This window comes from Pseudorasbora parva, chromosome 5 (assembly GCF_024679245.1).
Source record: "Pseudorasbora parva isolate DD20220531a chromosome 5, ASM2467924v1, whole genome shotgun sequence".
Taxonomy (NCBI): domain Eukaryota; kingdom Metazoa; phylum Chordata; class Actinopteri; order Cypriniformes; family Gobionidae; genus Pseudorasbora; species Pseudorasbora parva.
The window spans coordinates 49972077-49998412 of record NC_090176.1 but is presented as its reverse complement, the minus strand read 5'-3'; the positions used below and the strand labels follow the sequence as shown (position 1 = coordinate 49998412).

The following is a 26336-nucleotide window of genomic DNA, read 5'->3' as shown; positions in this document are numbered from 1 at the left end:
GCATGATGCAGATAATAACGATGCGCATTCAGAGATAAATAAACTCACATCACTGTCAGCCGCCATCTTGGCTCTCTGTTTAGAATGACGTACCACCGTCACGTGATGAGTCTGGAAATCCACAAAAATCACTTACTTTATTCTTTTATGTTTTTGTTTGATTTGTTTTTTTTTGTTTTTTATAAATTCATTGCGCAGCCATCTGGCTTATTACAAAGTAGATAATAAATATATTATGTAAAATATTATCACTATCATTATCTTTTTTCCTGTCTTTGGAGTTTTGGAGTTACTCACGCTTGTTTTTTTGTTTTTTGTTTAGTTCTTAAATAAATAAATAAATAAAGGTACAATTATGCCATACTGAGTAATATTTATGAAATTAAACATTCAAATTATGACATACTAATAAGTAAGATTTACGAGATGAAATGTCGAAATTCTGACATACTGAGTAATGTGTACGCCAAAAGTTGAAATTATTATTAATGTACATCTTTTATGTTTTTTGTTTTATTTTCCTATTAAATATAACGTTTTTTTAAATTATTATTTATTGAATGTGCAGCCATCTGGCTTATTACAAAGTAATAACAGTATTATGTAAAATATATGTATTTGGCGTCTTTTTTACTGTATTTGTAGTTTTGGGGTTACTTATGCCTGTTATAATTATAAAAATCATAGACTGTAAAAAAAAAAAAAAAAAAAAAAAACTCAATTTCCCAGAGCTCTTTGGGTTGAACTGCTTCCGTGTTCTGACTGAGGGCAGCTTCCGGCAGCTGCGAGTGGTGTTGAGTCGTCGGAGCAGCAGCAGATCTTCATCATCCTCATCTTCATCATGCGCTGGTTTGAGGGCTCGATCCCGGCGGCCATCGCGTCAGCTAAACAGCGCAAATGTGTGTTTGTGGTTGTGATTACAGGTAACGTTAACTCACCTGACTAGCATCATCACCATCTCCGTCACGAACATTAACCGCTTCACTGTGTTTTACAGTATTAGTCGATGACAGATGACGAGGGACACTGATTAATGTGTCAGATATGCGCTTGTATTATTGAGATATGCGCTTATATTGACACATCGTGTCCGTGTGAAATTGGTCGTTATAATACTTCACCATAATAACGTCTTTTGTTTTCGTATTCAGTGCAGAGTGGGTTGATTTGTCCAGTCAGGACCGGATCATGTTATCAAACTGACTGAGACGATCATGTGATTTCACATATGTCTGTCTCTCTCTCTGTCTGTCTGTGTCTATCTAACTAACTGTCTGTCTGTCTCTCTCTGTCTGTCTGTCTGTCTGTCTGTCTGTATCTATCTAACTAACTATCTGTCTGTCTGTCTGTCTGTCTGTCTGTCTGTCTGTGTCTATCTAACTAACTGTCTGTCTGTCTGTCTGTCTGTGTCTATCTATCTATCTATCTATCTATCTATCTATCTATCTATCTATCTATCTATCTATCTAACTGTCTGTCTGTCTGTCTGTCTGCCTGTCTGTGTCTATCTAACTTTCTGTCTGTCTGTCTGTCTACAAACACGATTCCAAAAATGTTGGGACACTGACTAAAAAAGGAATGCAATAATTTACAAATCTCATAAACTTATATTGTATTTACAATATAATATAGATAACATATCAAATGTTGAAAGGGAGACATTTTGAAATGTCATGCCAAATATTGGCTCATTTTGGATTTTTATGAGTTTTGGTACACATTCCAAAAAAGTTGGGACAAGGAGCAATAAGAGGCCGGAAAAGTTAAACATAAGGAACAGCTGGAGGACCAATTTGTAACTTATGAGGTCAATTGGGAGCATGATTGGGTATAAAAAGTCTGAAAATCCTCTCAGAGTGGCAGTGTCTCTCAGAAGCCAAGATGGGCAGAGGATCACCAATTCCCCAATGCTGCGGCCGACAATAGTGGAGCAATATCAGAAAAGAGTTTCTCAGAGAAAAATTGCAAAGAGTTAGAAGTTATCATCATCTACAGAGCATAATATCTTCCAAAGATTTAGAGAATCTGGAACAATCTCTGTGCTAAAGGGTCAAGGCCGGAAAACCAAACTAGATGCCCGTGATCTTCAGCCCTTAGACGGCACTGCATCACATACAGGAATGATACTGTAATGGAAATCACAACATGGGCTTAGGAATACTTCCAGAAAACATTGGTGAACAAAATCTACCGTGACATTCGCCGTCGCCGGCTAAAACTCTAAAGGTCAAAAAAGAAGCCATATCTAAACATGATCCAGAAGCGCAGGTGTTTTCGCTGGGCCAAGGCTCATTTTAAATGGACTGTGGCAAAGTGGAAAACTGTTCTGTGGTCAGACGAATCAAAATTTAAAGTTCTTTTTGGAAAACTGGGACACCATGTCATCCGGACTAAAGAGGACAAGGACAACTCACTTTGTTCTCAGCGCTCAGTTCAGAAGCTGATCTCTGATGGTGTGGGGTTCATGAGTGTGTGTGGCAGCTTACACATCTGGAAAGGCACCATCAATGCTGGAAGGTATATCTAAGTTCTAGAACAACAGAAGCTCCATCCAGACGTCGTCTCTTTCAGGGAAGACCTTGCATTTTCCAACATGACAATACCAGACCACACACTGCATCAATTACAACATCATGGCTGTGTAGAAGAAGGATCCGGCACTGAAATGGCCAGCCTGCAGTCCAGATCTTTCACCCATAGAAAACATTTGGCGCATCATAAAGAGGAAGATGCGACAAAGAAGACCTAAGACAGTTGAGCAACTAGAAGCCTGTATTAGACAAGAATGAGACAACATTCCTATTCCTAAACTTGAGCAACTTGTCTCCTCATTCTCCAGACGTTTGCAGACTGTTGTAAAAAGAAGAGGGGAAGCCACACAGTGGTTAACATGGCCTTGTCACAACTTTTTTGAGATGTGTTGATGCCATGAAATTTAGAATCAACATTTTTCCCTTAAAATGATACACTTTCTCAATTTACACATTTGTCATCTATGGGCTGGGCGATAAATCGATTTTATGGATTAATTCGAGTTTTTAGTTTACGACGATTTTTGTGAATGAAAATCGGTTTTCTCTTTAAAATCCGCCGACGCTCCCCTCTGGGCTCCCGTAATGGCTCAGCACTCCCCGCGCGCGTTTGCCACAGAGGTACACAAACAACAAGGATAGCGTCACCATTCAGTTTTTCACAGAACAATTAACAATACCCCGCTGCAAAGTGTGTTTGAAGTCTGAACGGAACCGCGCTAGGCGCTATAGCCTACTCATTTAAAGCTGCGCTGACACGAACGCAGCGCCAGCTCACACACGGGCCAATCTCGTGACAGACACGATACACAGCGCTGGTGATCCAGTGAGAGACAGTTTAAATTAACACACCATCGCTACTGTGATCTAGTGGAAGCGGTCGGCGCACAATTCTGTTATAAACCACAGATATCAGATCAAACAGAGCTGAGCGAAGGTCAGGGGTTTCAGTCACAAATCACCAACATTCACCATGATTTACTGTAGTAAAACCACATGGATTTAATGTTGTTGTTGTCATTATTTATCTCAGGATTCGTACAACCTTTTGAGATTGAAATTCAAGCACTTTCCAATGGTTTTCAAGAGCTTCACACTTATTTCCAGCACTTCAAAGCTCTAAATATCCGATTGTAATGTTATTTTTAATGTGATGGTTTGTAAAACTAAAAGTTTAAAGGGGGTCTTGTGAAAGAAATAGTGGAATGTTTTTTTTAGTTTATTTTTTTTAAATGTGTAATCCATTTTGTAGCATTTTTATTTAAAAAAAGATATGAAATGCCCACCACTATAACCAGCAGAAGAGCACGTATTGATTTATTAGCGATTTTCACTCCCTAATGTATGGAGAAAAGTACGAAGTCACAGTCTCAGGAAAAACTAAACTTTTCTTCAAATTGTGACTAAATTACACAGAAAACAAGTTAAGAGCTCCTTTCATAATCACTGAAGCTGTCAGTCAGTTCAGTGTGAGACTATTGAAGAACAATGCTAATCTATATTTAATAAGAGCATAACATTTAAATTTTCCCTATACTTTTTTTGCACATTACTGTTGTTAATAAAAGTTAATTTTATCTGCATATCAATTCATAAACCTTTGATATGTATACTGTATATTGCAAAAGATATGGTGCCCATTTATACTGTGGAATAGTTGGGGATTATTCACATGCTGAAAGTTTTGCACCCCAGGTAGGCACTTCTACCAAGCCGCAAATATTTAATTTTACCTAAACAAAATAAAGTTAAAACTTGTTTTGAACAATTTCTTTGTCGTCTGCAGATTGATTTTAAGTAGAAGGGGGGAAAAAATAGTTTTAAATCGTAAATCGAATTTTTGGTGAAAAAATCAGGGATTTTTTGGGGGGGGCCATATCGCCCAGCCCTAATGTTGTATTTTGAATAAAATATAGAAATTTGAAACTTCCACATCATTGCATTCTGTTTTTATTCACAATTTGTATAGTCCCAACTTTTTTAAATCAGGTTTGTATCTGTCTGTCATTCTATCTCTCTGACTGTCTGTCAGTCAGTCGTTTAATCTGTCTCTCTCTTTCTCTAGGGAGTGACGATCAGTCCTCTCAGCTGATGTCCAGTTGGGAGACGGACAGTGTGTCGGATGCGGCTCAGAACTGCTGTGTTGCGATTCGAGTGGACGCTGAGAGGTGAGTGAGACTGACAAGCATCAGCTCAGCATCGTCTCAATGATTTCCTCCAGTCACTCCAGTCTCTGTCTGTCTCTCTTGTTCTTGCAGTGAAACATGTGTCCAGTTCTCACAGATCTGTATCCTTTGCTGTAGGAAGGAATGGTGGGATTTTAACGTTTTATCGGCGAGGAGACACATCTAAGTTATATATACACCTAATGTTATGTCCAATTTAACAGGATGAATTATGAGTGTTTAAACTTTCAAATGATTACTTAAATATCATGCAATAGCAAATACATACTGCAAGCAAGATTCATATGTGAACTGGGTGCTTAAAAAAGAAACAAAACAAGAAACTCGTGACCAATCCACTTTTGAGTCAGGCTGGTTTACTCTACTAGCGGCACATCTACAGAGAGTCAGATCTGATTTATCAGATGGGTTTATCAAAGGTCTGTTTGATGGACCTTAACTCTGAGCTTGCACAGATCCGGTCGTGTGCGTCCCCTCCAGCTTCTTCATAGGAGAGAACGGCATTCCTCTGGAGGTCATCGCAGGCAGCGTCACGGCGGATGAGCTGAAACGGAGGATCCACAAAGTCACCCAGGTGAGCAAACACAACTGCAAATATTGTCTAATGATGGTAAGAAACCTGTTTGCACTGAAAGACTTGTAACACGGTGAAGATTTGTCTTTGATAAAACATTAGTTTGGCCATCATATGTGACCCTGGAACACAAAACCAGTCATAATGGTCAATTTTTGAGATTTATACATCATATGAAAGCTGAATAAATAAGCTTTCCATTGATGTTAGGTTTGATAGGATTCAACAACCTGAAAATCTGGAATCTGAGGGTGCTAAAAAATCTAAATATTGAGAATCTCCTTTTAAATTTGTCCAAATGAAGTCCTTAGCAATGCATACAAAAATACATTTTTGATATATTTATGGTAGGAAATTTACATAATATCTTCATGGAACATGATCTTAATATCCTAATGATTTTTGGCATAAAAGAAAAATGTATAATTTTGACCCATACGATGTATTGTTGGCTATTGCCACAGATATACCCGTGAGACGCAGGACTGGCTTTGTGGTCCAGGGTCACATATTAGTTGTACTTTATAGTGTACTAGCCAGTGAACTGAGTGTGACTTATTGTAGTAATGTTCAAAACAAGTTCACAGTAATAAACTGGAGCGTAACAGAATCAATCGCCCTGTTTACTCCTGGTATTAAGATGCGTTTTGGTCAATTGGATCACAAGACGACGCTAAATACAGGTGTAAATGGGGTCTGAAATGTTTTTGAGCTTGTCCACTTTCGTCCACTTCCAGAGGTAGTCAAAAAAGCATTTGACCAGATTGCTTTTGTAGACACTCCTGTGGTCAAATACTGCAACTGCAAATGCTGAGGCTGCACTGCAACAGCCTCTAAAAGACCCGCTACTCTCTGCCTACTAATCTAACGCGCAAACATTATGGGAAGCACACTAGCCAGATTGATTTTAAACTCTCGGCTGGAGACCCAAGTTTGGTTGGAAGATGAAAAACTTACCAGTGCAAATAATGTTCTCTCACCATTCCTGATTTCTAACACACACTAGATCGCCTCCGAGCGCATTAATATGTACACTTGAGTGAGCTTATTTCATCCATTAGATCAAAAGATCTGAAAATCCCATAAATGTATACACCTATTGACCCTCCCCTCGAAAAAATCAGGACAGAAGTGGCTGAAAGTGGACAAAAGAGACGGATTAAAGCCGCACTTGGCTACTTTTGCTCTCGGGGTCCCCCTTCAGTTTGGAAAAAAATAATGTCCTCAACTACTGTCGTAAGATCTGTCATCCTACAACAGGGGATGCCATCGCCCGTGCATTTGTTGACATGACAGCCCTGATAGCCCTGAACTAGTGATGCGTCGGTCGTCTCATAACCCGCGGACCCCGTATGTCTGTTTAATGGTCGCGGGTGCGCGGCGGGTTGTAAAAATATATACAGTGGTGCGGGGCGGGCCAAATAACTTCATAAAAGTGGCGTCGCGGGTCGGTGCAGCACTAACAGTTCCCCTGAACACTGCAAGAGGAGTTCAGAGTTCTTCTGGCGGCGCGTGTGAAATGTCTTCATCCCAGGTACAGTCAGTGGCATATGTTTCAGCATGTCATATGAATATAATTTCATGGGTTTTTTTTTTTTCAAATGCCAAATAATCGCGATGCTCACGTTTACAAGCCAGCGTCATTATAGTAGTCAATTGGTTAGCGTTTTACAGAATCTATATGATACTTCAGTTCAATGTTTGAGTGGAAGGTAATCACCATAACAAGCAGGACAGCATCGGTCGGGCACGCCTCCTTCAGCTCACGCCGACGAGCAAACGCTGGTCACATGTTGATCCTCGTCCTGCCTTTAATCCGTTCACTTTTTCGTTTCCTCTTATTGCTTTTCTCCAACAAAACCTTTTCTTTCTTATTTGTCTGTGCTGCTTCGGACATGACTATATTATCCGACGAACAAAGTTGGGCTTGCACGTCCGAATGTAAGGAAGTGTGTGTGTTGGTGGAAGTGACGTATATGCCGTAAAGCAGTCGAATTTTGTAGTTCTTTTTGTTCTCGGGTTACTACCCGAAACCCGAAGTTTAAAAACGATACAGACCCCATCAGGCTATGGCAGACGTGTCATTCAACCTATTGTAAGTCGATTTATCATCACAAGAGTCTTAAAAAATATATTAGGAAGGTTGAAAAGAACTTGCAGACGATTTTTTTTTCTCGGGAGGAATCGCGTGGACTTCGTGGATGCTTGTATGGTCAGGGCCCGCAGCGTGTGAGAGGAAATACGAGAGGAGCCGAGCACGTTAAGAGCACCTCCCGACCTTACGATAATTTTTAAACATGTTTAAAAAGTTTGGGGAGTCGGCCCGATTTTTACCAGTTATGACTGTCCCCTATTGCCAAATCATGCACAAGCACGTCAGGCTCAATCTATTATTACTAGCTCAGTGGCTGCAAACATACAGCGTTCACACACACACACACACACACACACACACTCACGTGCACCCTTCTCTCTCACTCTGGTTGTTTTGGTTGAAAGGAATGGCTACTGTTCTCTTCTTTTCAACAAATCATTTGCACACGTTTTCTTTAGTTTTTGTATCTGAAGCTATAGCACCAACATTGAAAGCTCCGGTGTCTGCTTGTGTGATCGTGGCCAGCTCGCGGTGCAAACAGTCGTGCCGTGTACCAGCTGATTTGATGCGATGATCAATCTGCAATATTGCCTCTGCAATATCTCACGACCTCCCGAGTGTCCGAATTCGCACAGTGTACGCCCGCCTTAAGAAAAATAATCTTGTTTTCTGTTTGAATTAATATTATTTTGTTTACCCCATTGGCATATTATTTATCTTATTTTAAGCAAAAACTCTCTTAATTTTGAGTTATTTTTCCCCAAAACAAGACGATTACTTTTGCTTGTCTAGTAAATACTTCTTGTTTTAAGAATTTTTAGATGTTTGGACTAGAAACAAGACAAAAATCCTACATAAGAAAAGCATTTTTTGCAGTGTGACTTTAATGTAGACTTATGGGTCCAGCACACTGTGCGATTTTTCAAAATCCTTTGCGAATGTCCCTTGTCAGACTGTACGAACATGATCCCCGATGTAAGCCATGCCACACTGTAAGTTGGCATTAATGTCAGACTGCACGATAGTGAAGACGCGCTAAAAACGGACGCGCACAAGAAAACTCGTCCGGAGTTTTATATCATCAATGAATGACGCGTTCGGTGACGGTGAGCTGCATTACACGCGGGACTGAAATGCTGGCTACAACGAAATCTCTAGCTCTCGTTTTGGTCATAGTTTGTCTTGAAAAACCGAGATATTTGACTGTCATTGTAGGAGAAGTCACACTGCAGAATTGTGCGGCAAATCTTCTGACACTGCCAGAATTTCGTCTGAGGTCAAATTTGATCGCAGCGCTCATTAATCGGCTGCCGGTGAACATGTCAAACTAACGACCAAAGACGTCAGATTTTAGCCTAGGATCTGAGGAATCTTTTAGGATTTGCTAAATTTGTCTCAAACGGCCAAATCGTGGCCAAAATCGCACAGTGTGCACCCGGCTTTAGCCTCAGAGTTCTGTCAGGTTAGACACACACATGCTAACAAACCCTTCTGTACAGATGCACACGCAGCAGACTGAAGGCGCAGAGATGGACACAGAGAGACCCGATCAGACGCTGCCCGTCCGTGAGCCACCGGACTCTCTGAACGTCACTTCCTCTAACGCCAACACTAAAGGTGACGCGCCTCTGATTGACTGGATGATAGTTTGCTAACACTGCGAAAAATGCTTTTCTTACTTAGTATTTTTGTCTTGTTTCTAGTCAAAATATCTACAAATTCTTACATTAAGAAACGTTTACTAGACAAGTAAAAATTATTGTCTTGTTTTGGGAAAATATAACTCAAAATTAAGAGAGTTTTTGGGGTAACCAATGGGGTAAGAAAAATTATTGTTTTCTGTTTGAATTAAGATTATTTTGCTTACCCCATTGGCAGATTATTTAGCTTATTTTAAGCAAAAACTCTTCATTTTGAGTTATTTTTTCCTATAACAAGACAATTGGTTTTGCTTGTCTAGTAAATACTTCTTGTTTAATTTTTTTTAGATGTTTGGACTAGAAACAAAACAAAAATACTACTTAAGAAAAGCATTTTTTGCAGTGTACATCTGTTGTTTTTTTAGCGTCTCGTGTTGGTTCAGCTGTGTTTCAGACATGCACTGATGATTTAGGACAGAGATTTGCATATTTCGGTTTCATTGCTGTTTTGGTGACGCCTGTTTCGTTGAGCATCGGTCTAATCCTTCTGTGTCCCCAGAATCTCTGTCTGTGCCAATGGAGGAAGAGGGAGCGTCAGGTTATGTGACTCCGGGTGAAGATAAAAGCCTGACTTCAGAGAACAAGTCTCAGCCAGACGAGCCCTTAGACGCCAGAGTGGAGAGGTGAGTGGAGCTTCAGTCAGAGAAATACATCTTCTGTTCAAATGTCAGCATGAATTCAGCTTATTCTGGACTAGTTAGACAGCGAGAGCCCGCCTGATGTACATGTGAAGCGGACAGTTTGCATGTCAATATGGGAGGGATTGTGTGAAAAAAATTAACCCTTATTTTGTGCTCTGATTAATTTTCCTTTTTACTGAAAATGCTAGTTAACCCTTAAAGACAGAGAGAGGAGCTCAAAGCTAAAAATAAAGTCTTTAAGTCATAAAGAGGCGATTCCCTGCTTTTCAGTAATATTTGATCATCACGGTTTGAACAGTATTGATTCGTCAAAGAAACCCATGCGGTTTGTTCAAAACAGGAGCGATTGTTGGTGCTTAGTCCCACCCCCGTGCCCAGATTGGTCTAAACGATCTATATACTCCACCAATAAACATAGGTTTTTGTCTTTTGAATCACCAATTAGCATGTTTCTGTGGAAATTTGAACAAATGTGAAGGGGAAGTAGACAGTGCATGAAAACAAACACAAAATAACAGATTTGCTTGAGAGCACTCTCAAATGAAAAACAAGTATAAAATGGCTGTGAATGCATGTAATGTCACTTGCTTCAGTGTTCTGTTATACATTAAAGGGGGGGTGAAACACTCAGTTTCAGTCAATCTCATGTCAATCTTGAGTACCTATAGAGTAGTATTGCATCCTTCATATCTCTGAAAAGTCTTTAGTTTTATTATATTTATAAAAGAAATATGGGCTGTTCCGAGTCTTTCCGGAAAAAACCGAGCGCCTGGAGGCGTATCGTGTGGGCGGAGTAAAGAATGACGAATGCGCACAAAGCGGTGACGTCCTCAAGCGTGGAGAAACCCATGGCTATCTCAGCTAATACAGATAATTATCCACAATCAAATCTGAGGCAGAAATAAACTGAACAGGAGAAACAGCAGCAGCAGGACGTCCGTCTCTGTGGTATGGACTGTATTTAGTGGCCTGTCAACATTTCTGTGTCTTTACTCGTAGTTTATGAGGACATGATTCGGTTTATGGAATATTGTATGCGACTAGACCTTAGCAGTAGCAAGCAAAACGGTTTTGCACATCAGAGTCAGACTAGTGTTATACAGAACAGCAATGGAGTCCGTTAGCGCATTTGAATGACGAAGCACGCGATCGTGTCGTTTACTGATGTTTACTCACGTGACGCCAATAGCAGAGACATTTGAAGCAGATTTACTCACCGGCTGCTTCCAAAGCAGGACCGAACCTTTATCGCTGGGACCGCTCCGTCAGAAACACACTTCTTTGGTATGATTTGGTGAAGTCCTGTTACAGCAGTGGCGTGGAAATCCACTTTGAGACGCGACTGAAGCGATGTCTTGAAGCTTTCCGTTATTTCTGCGTTCAAATCGGTTCAAATGCAGCGCTGCCTTCCCGGAATGCTGTGCTGAAGCGTTGAAGTCGCTCGACGTCACCCGTAGGAATAAAGTGGAGCGCGGCGCGCGACATAAGTGTTCACGGAGGACTGGATCTGCACCTGAGAGTGTTTACGGCGTGCATTTCCTCTCTCTCGCTCCAGTCACTCGCGCGCGCGCCCTTCCGGGAGAAGAGCCCGTACGGCCCATACAAGGACCTTCCATTCTATTAACGTCAAGTAGACCCATACTCGAAAAAAACTCTCAGAAACTTGTGAGAAACCGGAAGGAGTATTTTTGACACAGAAATACTCCATCAAACGTCCAACATTAGTTTTTGAAACTTTGTCTATGTTTAGGATGGGAATCCAAGTCTTTAACAGTGTAAAGCTCAGTATGCATGAAACAGCATTTCACCGCCCCTTTAAAAAAATCAATTTCCTTTACTTCCTGCAGCTGTTTTGGACACTGTCAGTAAATAAAAATGAGGTCATGGGTGTGTTTTGGGGGTAGTGTGCAATAAACCAATCAGGGTCTCATCTCCCTTTCCCTTTAAAAGCCAGTTGTGCTCACACCAGCGGATTCACTAATTACAGGAGGAGAGACTGAATGCTTCTCCAGAGAGGAATCCGTTCATATTTAATATTTGTGTGTATGCACCGCCTATAGGCTCATATTACTATCACACCCTTTAAATAACACAGAAATACTGCACTATTGACTTTAGAGCAGGTGTGTGTTGGTCAGTGGTTTTCAGTTCCTCACAATAGCAACGCTCCAACAATGCTCCTGAACACACCATCAAGTATCTAAAGGGAAAAAATCCAAACTTCAGGAGGTTCTGTTTGAGTTCACAGTAAAAAAAACACCAATTTTGCTGGCGTTTTTCTTCATTCTGGTAAATTTACCCATTCTCAGACAAAATAATGTAAAAAATGTTCCTTGTTACGGTCAAAAATGACCGGCCATACAAAAAACTGCTTAGAAATCTCTCGTTATGCTTTGTTATTGCCAAATATTTTATTCAATATTTTTTGTATCAGCTTTCTTTCAATTAGCACCGGTTTTCCCTTTGTTTTGGAACTGATGAATCGTAGGACTCACTGATCTGAGCTTGTGCACCCCAGTTTTGTTGTTGAGATCGATAAGCTTTTGTGATCTTTTTTCACTCAAACTGAGGTGCATAAGCTCAGATCAGTTCATAGTTCGGCCTCCTGGTTTAGACCAGGAAACACTTAAAGTGACTTGATGTACTAAATGTACTACATTGATCAAATTGAGCATACAGCTCATTGATGATGCATACAAGATACAGGGCGAGCAGATGAGCCCAGAATATAAACTCAACACACAGAATGGCGACGTGTTTTCTTTTTAAGAAATGCATTTTAATCTCCTGCTTTCATTAAATTTCTCACATAGGTTAACAAAGAAGCTGGAGGAAAGACGTGAGCAGAAAAAGAAAGCGGAAGAAGAGGTAACTCTCACATGCTCTGAACGTCCATTGAAAGTTGAATGACGTGATTGACGCCACGTCTGTGTATTTTTCTCTCACATGGACAGAATGAGCTGAAGAAGGAGGTGGAGAGGCGTAAGATGGGGAAGGAGATACTGGACTACAAAAAGAAGCAGGAGGACGATAAAACCAAACGCCTCCTGGAGGAGAGGAATCGAGAGAAGGCGGAGGAGAAAGCGGCCAGAGAACGAGTCAAGCAGCAGATCGCTCTGGTATCACGTCAGATCAGTGATGTTTCTCATTTGATTTCATAATGAAGCAGTGAGGGCTCGAGTTGTACAGTAGGGCTGGGCATGGACACATTATACATTTCGATTCACACACACTTGCGATTGGATTCATTTGGATATATATCAGGAGGACAGTACATGTTCTCAAGGAAAAACACTTGTTCAAATCAACTGAGTTGTATACAAACATTTAAAGGTGCACTATGTAGTATTTTTGCAGTAAAATATCCAAAAACCACTAGGCCAGTGTTAAATATTTTATTCAGTTGAGTACAAATGTTTCCAACTATTTGTAAATTGTGAGAAAATTTCTATTTTAACTAAGGACCGGGAGGTGTCAGCATAGCGTTTGAGGAAGTCGCCTGTCAATTGCGTCATATCTTCGCTACCCTCAGTTTTGGGTTTTACTTGGCAGGAGCGCTTTACTCTTAGCAGTGTGAACAAGTGAACGCACGGAGTAACGTCATAACATCATTTTCAACACACTTAAATGTATCTAATATGATAAACAGAGCTCCTTTACCTCATAATCATAACCGGAAGAGCGGATCTGTGCAAGCGCGAATGGGTCCCGTCCTGTCATAATAAAAGTCCCGGTATTTGCGAGGCGGGTATTTGTTTAATAATAGCTCCAGCAGCCGTGTTCAGGTCCACAACACTCGGTCCTGCTCTGCTTTACACTACAGTAACGTTAATATCCGCATCCATGAACGTGATGGAAAAACGTGAGTCCTATTTTCCACCGGCTGTGATGTGAAAACCACATGTCCCAAGATGCTACCCTCAAACTTTGCGTCATCAAACTACGCCTTTGTTTTGAATAGGCGCCGTCCAGTGGACGGAAAGTTGCATAGTGCACCTTTAAATTGCACATAATGCAATTATAAATAATAAATGTAGCTGCAAGCAGCAATTAAGGGGCCAAGCACAAAGAAGGCTGGGAACATTAGACTAGGGCTGGGTATTGTTAGGAATTTCACAATTCGATTTCGATTCTTGAGGCTTCGATTTGATTTCGATTTTGATTTATTAGCTTCGCTATCGATTCATTAATAAGTAAATACACAAGTAATTAAATACCTGAGTATATTTTTAAATAATGTGTGCAGTATTATCAATGTTTAAGAACAAATTGACCCCAGCATGTTTCCTGTCATTGTTTATTTAGCAGAATAAATTGTACAATATTGTACGTGTTGAATACAAACCACACCTGTAACAAACAGGTGCTTTATTAATACCTCTAAAGGTAGTAGAAAGTATATTTCTTTCTTCCTATACATTCAAGTTATAAAAGAAATGTAAACAGAAGCACAAAATGTGCATACTCATAAAACGAAGTGCATTGGTATTATAATATTACATCATTACACAGATTCAAAAGCAATTAACTATATAGTGAAGTGAAGCTGTTGTCTGTCCACTTAAGCCATTCAAATGTTTTGAGAGCGCTGGTTTGTTTTACAACTATTGAGAGCGCCGTGATCTATGCAGGGGTGGTAAGTAATCAAGTAAAAATACTTTGATACTTTACTTAAGTATTTTTTTGGGGGATCTGTACTTTACTTGAGTATATTTTATTTGCATCTAATTTTACTCTTCCTCCACTACAATATTAAAGGCAAAGTTTACTTTTTCCAGTTTACATTTCCCTATGCCCGCTCCAAGTATTAAGTATTTATTACACTTGATTTCCAAACCGGTCTGGTCGGTCATGGATGATCCAGTCGGGTATAGACTTGGAAAAGCTGACAAGTCAGGTTTGCCACACTAACGTTAGCTCAGTGTTTCCCCAACTTTTTTATTTTGCGGCACACAATTTACTATGAAAACATCGGTAACATTTTACAATACAGGTGCACTATTATAATTCATGCCTAACTAATGCACAGATAATCATGAGTTAATGTATTACTAATGAAGAACTAAACCATTTATTAATGATTACTGCATCAGCAACTAATGAACATTCTCTATGATTAATAGATTAAGTAATATATGAATTGCTATTAATTAAATATGACATCATTAATTCCGTAATAACATATTACATTAACTAATAATGTAAATTCATGTATTCAAAGCCATGCATTCCGACTCTCAGTTGTCTGTTTAATTAATCATTAATCATAACAATTGGCAAAATTATATTATGACGTTAGTTGATGCACATGACTATTAACTAATTGTTACGTAATATGTCATTGTGGTTATGGCTTTTGAATTAATTTTGAATTAGTTTATAGTATCTTGCTCCTCATCTGTTTTATGGAGCTAATGTTATGGAACATGTCTATTTTAAGTTTAACCCCTATACTGCGTTAAGGTGCTTCATTGTCTCCTATTAATTGCAAATCTAACAAATTCTTAATTGCAGTATCTAATCTTATCATTTGTTCAATTAAAGCATTGCATATCAGTCCCAAAATATTTTATCTGCTTAATTATTGATATTTACAGGTAATTTGAATATTTACTTTTTACTTTCGGTACTTGAGTACGTTTTAAATCGGATACTTCTGTACTTTTACTCAAGTGATGTTTGAATGGAGGACTTTCTACTTTTACTGGAGTATTTTTTTATTTAGGTATATATACTTTCACTCGAGTATAACTTTTGAGTAATTTTACCACCTCTGGATCTATGTGACCGCGCGCGCTGCCGCTAGATGAACGCATGTCGCCAATGCGGCCGGTGTTGATTCTGTGGTGCAATAACACTGAACAACTGAGAAGCTGATCCAAAATGAGCCCAAACGTCGGCTTTTAACGCTAGTGGTGCAGGCTTGAACGGAGTGCAGCTGCTGTTTTGGTAAAGCGCGTCTTGTACAGCACTGAACGCTCTCACTAGAGTGTTGCCCACAGCGCCGCCGGTGGGCTGAATCGATTCATAGGATTTGATGAATCGATATTGAATTGAGAAACAAACAATTGCATTGCATTGATGAATCGATATTTTTACACAGCCCTACATTAGACCAACTGCAACAATGAGCGATTAAAGACATATTAAGATGATCTCCGGCAAAATGGCTGAAAAATCATAAATTCGTACACTAGTAATGCCACTTTATCACTTTTAACCAATAGGTGGAACTGTTGCAAAATTGATGTAGTGTGTTCAGAGAGAGGTGACAACGACCCATGTAAAGTTTGGTGTCAATTAGGGTTGCCACCCTTAATACAGAAAAATAAGGGACGCCTGCCGCAGCGGTGGCCACACCCCTCGGGGCCACGATGACCACAGTCCCGATGGTGTGGCAGTGCAGTGGTCGTATATCATAACTTAAAACCTAATTTGTATATATATATATATATATTAAGATTGATACCAATGGACATTATAATAGGATATCTGCTATTGAAATCAGTGTGAACAGATGCACTCAGTATAATACACAGCTATGACAATGAAAAACAAACTCAACTGCTGTAACCTAGGGGAGTAGGATAAGAAATTGCAAATTAACTCGAGTAATTTTGTAGTGTTGTGAACAAAGATTTTGACTAAAATATTTGTCATTGTTTGCAGTAACACCATCCAAACAGTGAAACCACACCTAAATAACTGTAAATGATATAATATCTACAATCATTTCTTATTTTAATAAAACACTAAACAACATTTTTATTTTTGGTAAGTTAAGTAAATATATTTATGTATTCCGTTTTTATAGTCTATTGTTAATTCTATAGTATTGGGTGATGCAATTATTTAAATTTGTTAAGCATAACAAATAGTTGTTTATTTTATTCCTAAAAGATCCTATTTTGATTAAATATATGTATGTAAATATATATATATATATATATATATCTTATCTCTTATTAAAGTAATGCTTGTGTCTGACTGTACAACTTAACCTTAATAAACAAATCATACCATAACATCATTAATGTAGCCTACATTATTAACATTATTTCTTAATAGGCAGTATTTATGAAATCTAACGTTATCAATCAAAAAATTGAGGTGATAAAAAAAAAAAAAAAACATAACTGTCTGCCTGAGGAGATGCTTGAGGTATGAAGAACTTTCCAGCCAAATATTTATTTCTTCCCACTCTCGTCTGTACCTCTGCATCCGCTTGCGTTTCTGCTCTGAAACTTTTACAGCTGGACGCGGGGAGGTATTTGGACCTGCCTCCGCCATCGTTTCAAATGGATTCTGCCCATATAGAAAAGAACCTATACCTCTTCTTACTCTGATTGGCCGTGATTCACGGCCCGTGAACCTGAAACAAACCAATCAAACAAACCAACGACGGCAGCGACCCAATTAGGGGCAGAATAGGACGTGTCTTCACACAATGCGGGTGGACCTATGCAAAATACGGGACAAATCGCGTCCCGTATTGCTTTGATACGGGACGCGTCATTTTTCCTGAAAATACGGGACGATTCCGTATTTCAAGGGACGGGTGGCAACCCTAGTGTCAATATGTCAGCATTTCAGAGATTCAAGAGAGTCGCTTTGGCATCTTACCATCAAATTTGTTGACTGGGATAATGAAAATGCTTTCGTCTTATGGACATGAAATCCAAAACTTTTTTTGCCAACATGGTCTGATTTAAAAACTTTTTCAAAAATGAAAAGAGCGCTTACACCGAGAATCTAATCTATCTCTAATAATTGTGGGGGGTTAAAAATGGCAGGAAAGTGTTCATGATGGAATATAAGGTGCAATTGAATCTGATTGTATCTACTCCAGTTTGTTTTTTGAAATATAAACATTAATGATGGATTTATACAAACATACATAAAACATTACTGGTTTAGTAAAAAATACAATACAATGAATGTATAACAGTGCATATATTTATCAATATATGCACTATATGTAAAGATCCATCCTCTATCGGTTCATCAAAATGAGAGAATTGAGAAATCAGTGTTTGAACCCCACCCTATTATACAGTGATGTGTGAAGGGATGTGAAGCTGTTCAACACGACCCCACGTGTCCTAATGCTTTTAGAGGAATACACTAAGGTCACTCGTGTTCAAGGTCACAGTGTCATCGGTCCACTAGGAGGTCTAGTTCCTACACGAGTTGTGCTGTTGATCGCCCTGTTCTATACACACACATCATCACACACTCTTTGATCCACAGGACCGTGCAGACAGAGCGGCCCGTTACGCTCAGAACCAGCAGGACGCAGAGGCCAACAGACTAGCAGCACTGCAAGCCAGAGCCGTTGAACACGAGGCCAAGAGAGACGCCACACAGCGAGAGAGAAGGTAACCTCACTTAAAAAGAGCTTTCTTTTTGCGTAGGGAATTGGGGGGGGGGTGTATTGGTCTTATTGATTTGTTTAAAGGGGTACTTCAGCACTTGGACGATGAATTTAAACTGGGTCATTAATGTAGTAGAAATGTGAAATTATTTTTGAATTTGGTGCCTTCTAGACTAAGAAAAGACAGAAAATGTATTTTTGTCTCATGGGGAACAGACAACAAATCCCAGAATGCATTGCTGCCCTACGAGGCCACTCCCAAAGCCACCGCTACTGGATCACTTTCCCACCACCGCGTTCATTTTCATAAAATCAGTTCAGTTAGAGAACAGACACTACTATTAAAAACTGAACGTGTCTGTTCAATATAATGTGATTTAGCCGCTGAGGGAGTCTCAGCACAAACGCTGCAGGAGTCAGATTACACTCATCGTGATGAGAGCTGAGGTAAACGCGTCTGCGCTCGCGGCAGTCGTTCTCAGCGCGTGTTCAGTCTTTCATAGTCATTAATTTGAGAAGTTGAAACACTCACTTTGCTCCGCACTGCTCTGTTTACATGAACGCCTGAGGCTGCGAGCTGAGCTGTGAGTGCGACCCCACTCCCCATGTGCGAGTTGAAAACATGCGGAAATGGCTCCCTCTGCTGGCTGTAGTCTTTTGCCAGTGGCCAAAAATTTGCATCATCGGAGGATTTTTTCCAGAAATAAAATGCATAAATATATTTACATTTATATGCACACATTCACTCTTATTTTTCGTCTGCCTAATATGTAAAAATGCAAAACCTTTCTAGTCACAATTTAGTTATGATTTACATAAATAATGTCATATTTTCAATTCAAAATGATGAAATTTCATGAAATGTCAAGTAGAATGCATCTCTTGATATTGCTGTTGGTCGTTTCGAAGCTCAAAAAATAGTTTTCTGACCAGCCCTAGAAAACAGACAAGAACATTGTTTTTGCAGTGTAACAGGGTGTGTGTGATGATCAGCGTGTGTGTTTTGATGATGTTTCTCTCTGGTTGTCTCAGTGCGATCGCCAGGATTCAGTTCCGTCTGCCTGACGGCTCGTCCTTCACCAACCAGTTTCCCTCAGAGACGCTTCTGCAGGAAGCCCGACGCTTCGCCGCTCAGGTCGGTCTGTGTAGTTTTACCTGTGACCGTCTGTGTTGTGTGTTGTACGTCCTGTGACTCTGATGATTTACAGGGTCTCTTCTGGATTTTTACTTCCTGTATGATTTATAACCCTTTTGAAAAATGGGGTCATGGGTAATGTCCTCATAAGTCACCTTCTTCTGTCATACCCATGTCATCATACACATTTGTGTCCTGATGTGTCACAAAAACACGCACACTCTCACAATCTCTCACACATACTCACAATCACACACACACACACTCATTCTCTCTCTTACACACGCTTAAACTCGCTGACACACACGCTCACACACACACACACTCGAATTCTCCCACACACACATACACTCAAACTCTCCCCAACACACACACACTCTTCTTCTCATTTCCTGACAGAAGTATTTTCATTTACATTTATTTATCCAACGCGAGTATTTTTCCTCCTTTGAGATGTTTTTTAATACTTTAAAACAATACAACTTGAAAAGTACATTTGATAATTTGATACTTATTGCACTTTGGCTCTGGATTGAACTCTCGTCCCATAATTCATTGTGAATGGCGTAATCAGAAACAAAGGTGAAATATAAAAGTTTATCGGTGTAACATAGCACAGTCAAATTTTGTGTTTGGTGTTTGCTTGCCACTGCAGGTGTTAAACTCTCGGCAGATGTTCATAACCGAGTCGTGTAACGTCATGAATGTTGTGTGTTCTGCAGGAGGTCGGGAACAGATACGGTCAGTTCTCGCTGGCCACCATGTTTCCCAGAAGAGAGTTCACAACTGAAGATCTGGAGAAATCTCTGCTGGAGCTGGAGCTCGCGCCCAGTGCCTCCGTCGTCCTGCTGCCTGTGAGACACACACACACAAACTCACACACACTCTCATACATACATATACACACAGACACGCGCGCAGACACGCACACTCACACTCGCACTCAAACTATCTAACACATACAGACATGCGCGCAGACACACACACACTCTCTCACTCTATCTACCCCCTTCCCCTAAACCTACTCATCACACAAATCTTTCTGCATTTCTACATTTCCAAAAAAAAATTATTCTGTATGATTTATAAGCTGGTTTCCCCAATGTATGTCCCCACATTGAAACAAATCCCCATGAGTGTGTGCATTCAAGGTGAAGTCCCCACCGGGATAGAAAAACTTGAACACACACACTCACCCACACATCCATGCATACAATCGCACACTCACAGACAAACACGCATACACGTACAATCCCGCAAAGACACACGCATACAATCGCACACTCACAAACACAAACAAGCACACATACATGCATACAATCACACTCACAAACACACACACCCATGCATACAAGCACACTCACAAACAAACACACACACATACAATCACACACTCACAAACACACACACATACAATCACACTCACACCCACACATGCAGTCGCACACTCACAAACACAAACAAGCACACATACATGCATACAATCACACTCACAAACACACACACCCATGCATACAAGCACACTCACAAACAAACACACACACATACAATCACACACTCACAAACACACACACATACAATCACACTCACACCCACACATGCAGTCGCACACTCACAAACACAAACAAGCACACATACATGCATACAATCACACTCACACACTCACAAACACACACACCCATGCATACAAGCACACTCACAAACAAACACACACGCATACAATCACACACTCACAAACACACACACATACAATCACAATCACACTCACACCCACACATGCAGTCGCACACTCACAAACACACACGCATACAATCACACACACACATACAATCGCACACTCACAAACACACACACCCACACACCCATGCATACAAGCACACTCACAAACAAACACACACACATACAATCACACACTCACAAACACACACGCATACAATCACACACACACGTACAATCGCAGGCTCACAAACACACACACCCACACATACATGCATACAATCACACTCACAAACACACACGCATACAATCACACTCACAAACACACACGCATACAATCGCACTCACAATCACACACAATACATGCATACAATCACACTCACTCACTGACTCGCAAGCACACACATACAATCGCACTCACAATCACACACTCCCACAAATACATGCATACAATCACACTTACTTACAAACACACACACACATACAATCGCACTCACACAGACTCACAAACACTTACACTCACACTCACACACACTCACAAACACACACACATACAATCACACTCCTTTTCAGCACTAACTTCTCACTGCGTGTCTTCATTAAATCCTGTCAGTAGATTTTTAACAGCAGTTAGTACATCTGGCCATTCATATCTTCAGTCATTTTCCAGTAAATGTGTTTTGATTTATTAATTTTTATATAATTGTACTGGAAAACAAGACAGACACACTGGGATGGTCTGTTTCAGTGATTCACAGCTTTTCTGCTACTCAGCGGTTTTATTTAGTGAATTAAATGGTCATAGTTTCACAGCCCACATATCAGATGGTTTAGTCACACGACATGAATGCTCTTCCTGTGATTGGTCCCTGCAGCAGTCCAGCCGGCCGTCCAACACTGTGGTGAGCTCGTCTACAGAAGGCGGAGTCTGGGCCATGCTTGGCTCGCTGCTCTACCCGCTATTGGCCGTCTGGAGGTTCATCAGCGGGTTCTTGTTCAGCTCCACACCGCCACCTGCAGCCCAGAACCAGAACCAACACACGGCCAACGCACACGGCTCCGGCTCCAGCTCCAGCTCCGCCTCCAGCGCAGAACCAAAGAGGTGCGTGTGTGTGTGTGACCTTTTCTGCTTTTTAAAGGGTTAGTTCACCCAAAAATGAAATGTATGTCATTAACTGCTTCCCCTAATGTCGTTCCACACCCGTAAGACCTCCGTTCATCTTCACACACAGTTTAAGATATTTTATATTTAGTCTGAGAGCGTATGCAAGTGTATGCACACTATACTGTCCATGTCCAGAAAGGGAATAAATCACAGTAGTCCATATGAGACATCAGTGGGTTAATTAGAGTCTCTTGAAGCATCAGAAATACATTTGGGTCCAAAAATAACAAAAACTACGACTTTATTCAGCATTGTCTTCTCTTCCTGGTTTGTTTTCAATCCTCAAATAAAGATTCAAACGGTTATGAATCAGCGTATTGATTCATGATTCGGATCGCGTGTCAAAATGCTGAAATCACGTGACATTGGCGATCCGAATCATGAATGACACATGGACAGTATAGTGTGCATGGGTGAACTAACCCTTGAACATGTTCATCTCTCTTTAGTGTGTGATGTTGCTGTTTGAGCATGAGAAGGGGAGTTCTTCTCTGTATCAGTGTCAGTGTTTCTGAACTCCTGAAAGTTTTCTTTCGGGAACAAACACGTCACAATATTCCTAATTTAAATCATTCATACGCAGAATAAAGGGGCGGGGCCTGGTTGAGTTAGTTAGTTCGTAGTGTGTTGAAACTGGTGGTTATGGTAAGGGGCGGGAAATTTCACAAACACGCTGGAAACCAATCACAACACACTGCTCTATCCGACCAATCAGAGCACAGTGTGCTTTTTAGAAGGTGGGGCTTCATAGAGACGGAAACTAAACAGAGCGTTACTGACAGACTGGGAAGAGAGGAGCCGCAACAATGGAGAATATGAGGAAATAATGTGCTTTTTATCTTTTTTTTTTCAACCTGTTCTAGTAGAGCCCAAAAACATTACGGCTTTGGGGAACGTCATAAGTTAAAGGGGACCTATTATGTACAAAATTGTAGTATCATATAAAACATATGTGACTAAAGCAGCGTTTCCATACCATGTGTTCAAGAGAACAAAATCGTCACTTCCTGGTAAATTGACAAATTATCAGTTATAAAATGGAAGTTTCTGCAGTCTTTATCAGATTAAAAAAATGACCTGCTTCAAATAAGTGCATACATATTTTTGAGCACATTTTAAGAATGAATGTGCATCTTGGCGTTTCCATGCAGCATTTTTCTTTATGCAATGAGACCATGATATCTCTGGATTTGTAATTAAAGCTCCACTGTGTGATATTTCCCCATCTAGCGGTGTAAAGGTATATGACCATCCAGTGAATATAAGTTTCTGTTCCTCTCAATTCTGATTTCGTTTTAACTCCTACGGTGGCCGATTTAGTCCAAGATTAACATGGCTTCCAGTTCGACCTTTTATTACGTGAAAGAAGTAAATATACATTACAGGGCTGTCACTTTTTATTCGATATTCAAATATGCATTCGAACATAACGTGAAATAACCGTAATCGAACTATGAATAAACTATCCGGTTTTTAAAGTGTCATGTAGCGCAATTTTTTACAGTCAGGTGCTTTTAAATGGAGCACTGTAATCGGTTTAAAAGTCCAATCTGAAGGAAAATGCTCCATCTAAACACCTCAATTGTAATAAAAATGCCCAAACTGAATGAAATTGTAATCGTTTTGAGATGGGTGGGATAAACCTTTTCATGAATCGATCAAACGAAACATTTCACCATGTAAACGACCTGACCGGATTACTTTTGAGTGTGCGTCCTCATGTGACGTGATACACAGCATGCTTTCGTCCCTGAAGAGCACGCGCCGCGCTCACATGCACCAAGCATGTTGACAAGAGAGGAAAGTACATTTTTTTGAGGGATAAACTTTTTATTTCGTAAGAATTTATGAAGATAATTTTGGCATAATGACACTGTCCCTAAACCTAGCAAACAATAAACTACTTAAACTGCGCCTGACATTAGAATTATTTTTTTTCTGAGATGATTAATACACTTTACAACAAATAAATAGCTTTAATATAACCGTATAAGTCCTGGTGGCCGTTGAGATTCCAGCTGCTGGAGAGGACGGCGTCGACATCTGATGCGGTAGACAAACTGAAAGCTGTGATGATTGCATAAAGTGGCACTTCATATCTTAATTTACACTTAAGTTGATAGCCTGCTGTTTCAAACATTAAGTTAGTTAACAATGTATTTTTCCATACAGGCTGTGGCCTGAGTCCTGTTTATGACTGTCAGACTGTTAATGCATTTGTGATGAATCTCTGTTACGGCGGTGTCCGTTTTTTTTATTTTTTATATGGGGTCGTAGATATTCGAATACATTGGTTGATATTTGATATTCGTTCGAATTAGATTTTCTTTTTAAATGACAGCCCTAATACATTAATGAGCACATATATTTATTAAAAAAGAACTAAGTGTTTTTAGCTAAGAATAAACTAAAAAACTTACACAGTGTAGCTTTAACACTGGATGTATTGCTTCTGTATTTAAATCCTTGTTGTCTCATGAATTTATATTGTGTGTCCGTGAGAGGAATTTCTACTCAAGTCTGCTTTCTTTCCCCTCCAGAGATTCAGTTCGTAAGCGGGTTCTTGAGAAGAGGCCTGAGGACTTCAAGAAAGATGGGAAAATATACCGGCTACGGACTCAAGAAGACAGCGAGGACGACAACAACACCTGGAACGGCAACTCCACGCAGCAGATGTAGCGCAGTGAGCCGAAGCGGTTTGATTCGAGTGTGTTTCAGTCTTAACGGTGGGTTTTATCATTTAGGGCTGTGGTCTCCATTCCCCCGTCCCTCCTGCTCCATCCCGCATGGGTAAATCAAATCAGGTTAGCCTAATTCGCTTCTGCGTGCCGACTACTTTAACCGGGACGACTCCAGGCTGGCTCGAAGGATGATGCGTGAGCTGCAGCGAGTGTCTGTTATTGCCACGGTTGGTTTAATACAGTAACCTGCGCTGCTGTGAACACCCGAGGGCTTTGTGGCGTTTTATATGGCGGTTTTGACCTCCACAGCATCATAAAATGCCTCGGCAATAGAATGTCTTTCTACTAGTTCAGCACCGATGCTACTTGATCCTTTAACCATAGAATAAAAGATGTTTTTCAATGAAACTCACTTCGACTGAAGTCATTCTTTAGATTTTTGTTGTGGTTTAATCCTCTACACTGTAAAAAATGAGATGATCATTAAGTTATGTTTTTACATTGCTCTAACATATCAAAATAAGTCATACAAGATTCAAGTCAGTGTAATGTCATTTAAGTTGGAAAAACAAGTTGATTGTACTTGTAAAACTTTTTTTTTTTTTTTTTTACAGTGTAGAACTTCTGTCTTAAAATCCATTAATGTGTAAAAATGCAGGACAGCTCAAATCGATTCGTTACATAACCCAATAATTTGCAGTAACTATTATCTGTTGTACTCAGTGTGATCATGTTTTGTAATTCATATTAAAGATAAACATATTTTGAGTTCTCTTTGCTCTCACTGTATCTTCAGTTCCTGTGTTCCTCCTCCAGTTACGGCGCTCATCTCACAATGCAGGCCATTGGAAATCACAAAAAGGTTTATTTTAGTTAAAAAGCTTCAGATACAGACTAAATGAATGTTTCATACGCTCACAATGATTAAACACTGCAGAATGGGCTGTTGATTTGACCTTACAGTGATTTATTATAGCAAAAATAATGTGATAAAAAGGGATGATCATAATTTAGGAACAATTTTTAAAAACATCCAGACCTGAGAACAGATTACAGAGGTCAGGGGTCACCTGATGGGCAAATATACGAATATATTCAGCATAACACTTTACAACATTTTTCCGTTTAACATAACCTAACAATGGAAAAATACTCTTACAGCCATTTAAAATGCTATTTATTAATACATTATTAAAATTAGGGATGCACTGATATGACATTTTTGGCCGATACCAATAATTAAAGCTGATAACTGATATATTGGCCGATAAATCTGAATCCAAATTTGTATTTTATTTTTTATTTTATATAATTTTTTAGACGCTTTTCATGGGGATGCATCAATATCAAAATTTGTGCCGATACCGATAATCGATAATTCTTTATATTTGAAAGCTGATAACCGATATATTGGCAGATAAATCTGAATCCAAATTTGTATATAATTTTTGATTTTATATCATTTTTAGATGCTTTTTATAGGGATGCATCAATATCAAAATGTGTGCCGATACCGATAATTCTTTAGATTTAAAATG

General features: G+C 39.7%; 2 protein-coding genes across 4 annotated transcripts in view; one reads left to right on the top strand and one right to left on the bottom strand.

Moving 5' to 3' along the window:
* rab3gap1 (RAB3 GTPase activating protein subunit 1) overlaps positions 1–107 on the bottom strand; it is a 68623-nt gene extending 68516 nt beyond the window's left edge. For all 3 annotated transcript variants that reach the window (XM_067444646.1, XM_067444647.1, XM_067444648.1), the window contains exon 1: positions 49–107. In XM_067444646.1, the coding sequence (XP_067300747.1) occupies positions 49–66 (18 nt within the window). In that variant the 5' untranslated portion in view covers positions 67–107. The remainder of the gene's footprint in view (positions 1–48) is intronic.
* Positions 108–749: 642 nt separating this feature from the next.
* Positions 750–25566, top strand: ubxn4 (UBX domain protein 4). The gene is made up of 13 exons (XM_067444643.1): positions 750–923; positions 4597–4699; positions 4790–4818; positions 5173–5291; positions 8886–9003; positions 9586–9709; positions 12541–12595; positions 12682–12846; positions 17978–18105; positions 19134–19236; positions 19959–20090; positions 21828–22054; positions 24658–25566. Exons 1-13 carry the CDS (start codon positions 842–844, stop codon positions 24794–24796), a joined length of 1524 nt encoding a protein of 507 aa, XP_067300744.1. The 5' UTR covers positions 750–841; the 3' UTR covers positions 24797–25566.
* The last annotated feature ends 770 nt before the right edge of the window (positions 25567–26336 follow it).